The sequence below is a fragment of the Apaloderma vittatum genome, unplaced genomic scaffold, assembly GCF_000703405.1.
Source record: "Apaloderma vittatum isolate BGI_N311 unplaced genomic scaffold, ASM70340v1 scaffold10641, whole genome shotgun sequence".
Classification (NCBI taxonomy): domain Eukaryota; kingdom Metazoa; phylum Chordata; class Aves; order Trogoniformes; family Trogonidae; genus Apaloderma; species Apaloderma vittatum.
Genome location: NW_009698540.1, coordinates 25,113 through 30,817, shown reverse-complemented (window position 1 = coordinate 30,817; position 5,705 = coordinate 25,113). Strand labels below are relative to the sequence as shown.

At 40.0% G+C, this 5,705-nt stretch overlaps 1 protein-coding gene across 1 annotated transcript in view; it reads right to left on the bottom strand.

The window, feature by feature from the left end:
- The window catches only part of LARP4B (La ribonucleoprotein domain family, member 4B), a 30,903-nt gene extending 26,461 nt beyond the window's left edge, over window positions 1–4,442 (bottom strand). Inside the window, exon 1 of the mRNA XM_009878066.1 lies at window positions 1,044–4,442. Within this exon, the coding sequence (XP_009876368.1) occupies window positions 1,044–4,442 (3,399 nt within the window). The remainder of the gene's footprint in view (window positions 1–1,043) is intronic.
- Window positions 4,443–5,705: the final 1,263 nt, after the last annotated feature.

Genomic DNA, 5,705 nt, shown 5'->3' with positions numbered 1-5,705 from the left:
AGAGTATTGCTTATGATAGCACATACTAAAGATTAAACCTTGTTTTGTGAATTTAAGGGTGCTAGGAACATTACAGAGTTTAAGATAGGCACTTCAAAACTCTGTGAAGTTTTAATTATTCTGAAACACACGCACTCAGATCGTCATTATCACCGCGCATAGAAAACACCTCCAGAAGGTAAAAAGATCTAAAGAATCTTCATCTAAACATATCTTCTGAATGATTGAGAAGAGACTTTTTTAAATAAGTGGAATGCATAACATTAACTACTTGAATAATAAGGATTCGAAGATGACAGCAAGTTCCACAGGTTTCCATTTTTAATACAGAAAGCTCTCACCAGGAAACAGCAAACTTTGTCTCTAGTGCAACCCAGAGCCAGCACCACAACTGCCGGGCAAGGTCGGAGCAGCTGCACCACGGCAGTTGGTGCGGAGAACAACACCAAGCACTGGCTCTGCTCAGAGGGGAAGGCAGAGGAGCAGCAGGTGCCGCAGGTCGGCTTGCTTTGTTTCTTACCCCAGCTAGCCAAGATCCAGTCTAGCTCGTTCCCCACACTTCTCCCACAGCCACTCCTTGATACAGCACTTCAGAAGATCATCTCCGGAAGTGAGTAAAAGCTTTCCTAATTGCTACCAAGCAAGAACTTTAAGATTTCAGGAAATCTGCAAATGCTTCCTCCTAGACGAAGGCAGCGAGCACTACTGGCAGTCTCTAGAAAGTTTCCCTTCCACATACTTAACTGTTCATCTCAGGCTCATCTAGAATTGAAAACCTAAAATCAAGACACTCTGCTCAGCGTTAACCTTTCGCAAAAGGAAAACAAAAAGTAAACAATATATCACCAGTCAGCAACATTTTGAACTACTACATTCTGTGCAGCACTCAGTTTTGCAAAGGATAGAGAGAGTGGTCAGCTTCAGGACAAAGTAACATACAATATATTTAACTATCTAATGAAACCACAATTTGACTTGAGTTATTCCAATTCCTAGCTTCAGCTTTAAGCTTGAACATCAAATCACTTCTGCAGCATACTTACAAATTCATCTTTATCTTGCCATCCACAAGTACCAACCATTTCTGGTGCTGGCAGCTGATAAGGGTATCTTCCCAGTGCACGTGAAGCACCTGTTAAATCTTCAAGTTCGTTCTGGAAGTTTTCACTAACTATATATAGTCTGTCATTCTTCATGGTATTGTTAGAAACAGTATTACTCCATAAAAAGCCCATCAGATATTCACCATTACCAGCAGTAAAAGTGTCAGAAAACAGTTGATTTCTCCAGTCAGCACTGCCTGTTTGAAGATTGATGAAATGTGACCATATTTCAACTCCAGGATTTTGTCTGTCCAGTTCATAAGAGTACTCTTGGTCACTTGATACGTCTTCCATCAGATCTAACACACACAGCTCGCTGCCTTGCTGAACTCCTGCGGCACTCGCAGGGGCACAGTGTATTTCGTAGGAAGGAGTAGCAGCATATTTGTCTACCTGCTCTGGGTCAACAAAAACTCCAAGCTCTTTGTTTGAGAAAATCTTGTGATCTGACTCCATCTGTTCCCAACTTGTGGTCAAGTCTTCCATTTGCGTAATTAATATGTCACTGGTGTTTTTCAGTTCAGTAGTCTTGGCTTTTGACTGCTTCAAATTCCCTGAGGTAAAAGCCTCTAGACTGCCAGCTGACACACTGAAACCAGTGAGGTTCTCCTCCTTTGAGGGGGTGCTGACACACTGTTTTACTTCACCACCCCAAAGATTACATTCGTTCACATCACAACCGCTTTTTTCACACATTTCTGAATCTACTTCAGTAGAGGGCCCACAAGAAACTTGGGTGTTCCTGACCGCTGGCTCTGGACTGGCACAATGGCATAACTCAGGCTCTTCCACTGGTTTGTTACACACATGAGAATATGAATTTTCACACAACAAAGGTGAACAATTATGGCCTTTAGGGAAGAGAGCACTGGCATCTTCCAGTTTTTCGGTGTCATCTATCAACTTTACATTTTTGTACGTACAATTGTCCAATGCTACAGGTACAGTGGAGTGTGAGTAAGTATTCTGCTCACGAGTCGAGCCTTTCCTGCAATTCAAGATGTTTTTAATATGATCAACAGTGTTAGCATCCAAATTCTGTTTTAAATTTTCTGCTTTGTTATCAATTGTCTTATTCAGGTGAACTTCAGATTTTGTCTGTTTTGCAGATTCTACTACATCCCCAGCTACTTTGGCTGAGTCAGCACCTGCATTCCACTGATTTTCCACTGTGTGGAAGGAAAATATATCCGGATGCTCATCTTGTCTACAGTTCATGTCCATTTTATTCATATCCTCATGTTTCACAGAAACAGAAGAGACACTGTTTTCGTTATCCAAATTTGAACATTTGCACACTTTACTTTTATTCCCTGGCGACTCTTGTGAAATCTGAGACTCTAGGTTGCTTTCCTTTAGGAACATTTCATCCACACTTCTGTTATGTAATTCATGAGATGTCAAATTGCCATCACTTACCCATGACTGAGCTCTGCTCAAGCTACCAGCTTCCTCAAGCACATCGCCTCTTGGCTCAGTGATACTCACACAAACATCTTCCTCCACACCACTGTGGTTTGCTACTTCAGTTGATGTCTTGTTTTCAGTGGAACCCTTAATTTGAGTTTGAAAATCAGAACTTTCTTCCAAGTTTTTGGGCATTTCAGTCATATTCAAAGCTTCACAGCTATACAAAACTGTACCTGCACACTTCTCTTCATCTTTCAAGAATTCTTCCAAAACACCCTGATGTTCACTAGGGTCAGGTGCAAACGTTTGGCTATCATTACACATTCTTTGAAATAGTCTCTTTTCCACACTTGATTTTACTTTGCTCTCTGGCTTTAGGAAGCAGCCTTCTTCAGCAAGCTTTTCTACATGTTGACTCATCAAAAGGGAATCACTGTCGATTTCACGTAACTCTAAGGATAATTTAAAGTTACTCTTCATGTTCTCTGCCACCTGTTTGCTATTTATTTCCCCTACAACTATACCAGGTGGTAGAGTCTCAGAATCATGACTTCCCTCAATTTTTCCTGAACTACATACTCCAGCATTTAACATTACACTGGAAATACATTCACTGTGTTGTGTGTTTTCTGAATTAAGGCTGCATTCATCCTCTTCAGCAGCATCCACAATTTTTTCAGAATCACAAGCTCTATGGAGTGACTCATTCCAACTGACAGCATTACCTATGGCAAATATCTCCTCCTGTCGATTCTCAGGGATGACTTCATCGTATACTTTGGCTCTTGTGCCATCTGTTACTGTACTGTCAGTGTTTAACCTATGCAACTGACACCTGTTAGCCAATAAATTATCATAAGAAGACTGGATGTCTATGCTACAATATTCCTTTGCTTCCTTCTTCTGTATGTTTGACATAGCCTCTTTTTTATACTCAAACAGTTCTTTCTGTGAACTAAACTTTGCTTCCACTTGTGCCGATTGCTGCACTGGAAATTCCTGACCAGTGTCTAGAGGTCGTGCCATGCTGCACATTCCTCCAGCAGTAACAGCTGAGTTATCTATGTCTGCCACAGCCTCTTCATGTGCAGTAGCTGGCACCTCTTCATCCCCTTTCAGATCTTCAGCATCTACAACACAAATACTGTAAAACTCTCTCTCTCTTGTATTTTGTCTGCTGTCTACATCAAGATAGGAAAATGTTGGAGACATCTCTCTATATGAACTTGAAACTTTTTGTAGGCCATCACTCCTGCTGTCCTCAGCGTTTACAGTTGTTCCATTCTGCCTTGAACAGTCACATGTAACTGCATAACCCTCCACAAAATTTCTATTTAAGGAAATTTCACCATCTAAGCCTTTGTCTAGGATGTCTGGTACATGTGAAGTAGAAATATGATCAAGCAAGCAACGCTCTTCTGCAGCTACATTTTCATTATTAGTATTTTCTATATTGTTCATTTGCTGGTCATTACTATTAGATTTTTTAGGTGTTCTTTTTTTAATAACCCTCTCTTTCTTTTCTTCACTTTTCTGCACATTTACATATGTACCAGAGACCTTCAGGAGGTGACTAAAGGAATTAAAGAAACTAAAAGGTCTGTTATATGCCCTCCTAGAGCTCTCATGGGGAATATTCTCCATGGTTCTGTATGACGGGTATTTTGCTTTTCTACCCTGGAGCCCAGATGTAGAATCTGACACTGCGCAATCATCGCTACAAACACGTTCAATGCCGACTACCACAGCTGCCCCGTTAACTGTCCTTCCCACCGTTCGCAGATCCTGGCTTTCCACAGTTCCTAAAATTGAAGATAAAGTTTTACTTATCCTTGACTCTGATGCTTCCTCTTCCACAGATTTTTGTAGCAAGCTGGTTTTCTCCTCATCTGTGCTGTTACTCAATTCTTTACTGAAGCAGCAGCCCATCTTAAACAAGTAGTGTCAGAGGAGTCTTCTCATTGCAAATCACCTTCCTCTACACACTAAACTAACTTTCTATGCTATTGAGGAGACAAGGCAACACCCATCTGCCAAAAATAGCACACTTGAAAACCATGCAGGGGTTCATATGTCATTGCCACTCAAAGTCCGAATCTCAGTTGCTGAGCAATGTTGCAGTATTTCATCATATGCACTGTAATATTCAAGCCAAATAATTCTCCTGATGAGATTACAGTCTGTTTACAAGTATTATCCAGTCTTACAAACCTCCATTGTTTAATTTCCTGAAGAGCTTCCTTCATCTGAATCATTAGAATATTTAAATGATATCTTTCACAATTGCCATGTGTGCCATAAATCTGCTTGCTTTCCCATTTAATACAACCCCTGAGTTCTATACAAGGATAAATGCACTCTGACTTCACATATTTAAATCTCATTTGAAGACTAAAACTAGTGGAATCTATTAGATGAAACACATTTTGGACAACTTTCTCCTCCTTCTCCCTTCCTCCAAAGCTGAATGTACACCAAGATTACTTCTTTAGGAAAAACAGGCTAAAGATAGATAAGACCTCATGTATTCCATTGAACAGTCGTACGTTATCAGAAGCTAATTCTGTTCCAAGTCTTTTTTTTTTTTTTTAATTTATCTGCATGAAAATAAAGAATACATAATCCCCCAGTGACTTATAGCACTAGAAGGGGCCTCAAGATTATGTAGTCATCTCACAGAACTGTGGCAGGATTAATTATAGTTAGCCTCCAAAAGATATGTGTGTGTTTTTACAAAAGAACTCATCGATGGTTTTAAAAGGTAGGTGGACTAAATGCTACTTCTGGCAAAAGCCTGTCCCCAGTAGAAGTTTTCTTTGTTTTACATAAACAGACTTTGATAACCTTATGACAGCTAGAACATCTTTATACATATATATTTACATATTGGAAGACTTCTACTACTCCTCTAAGGCTGCTGGGTCTGTTTCCTCACAAGTAAAAACTCAATTAAAAAGTTGAAAATACCTAGCAATCTTTTCAGCTCTGAATAGACTCGCTTTTATTTGCCTTTACATAACCTTACTCTCATACCTCCTCTAAAATCCATTGCTATCATTTCAAACTCAGACCCTATCCTTCAGAGATCTTGCAGTCTGCACCACTACAGCACCACTCTACTGTTACTTAAGACATACTCAAAACACAAAGGGCAGTCAAGACAGGGGTATATTTCAAGTGTTTTTAGCTGTA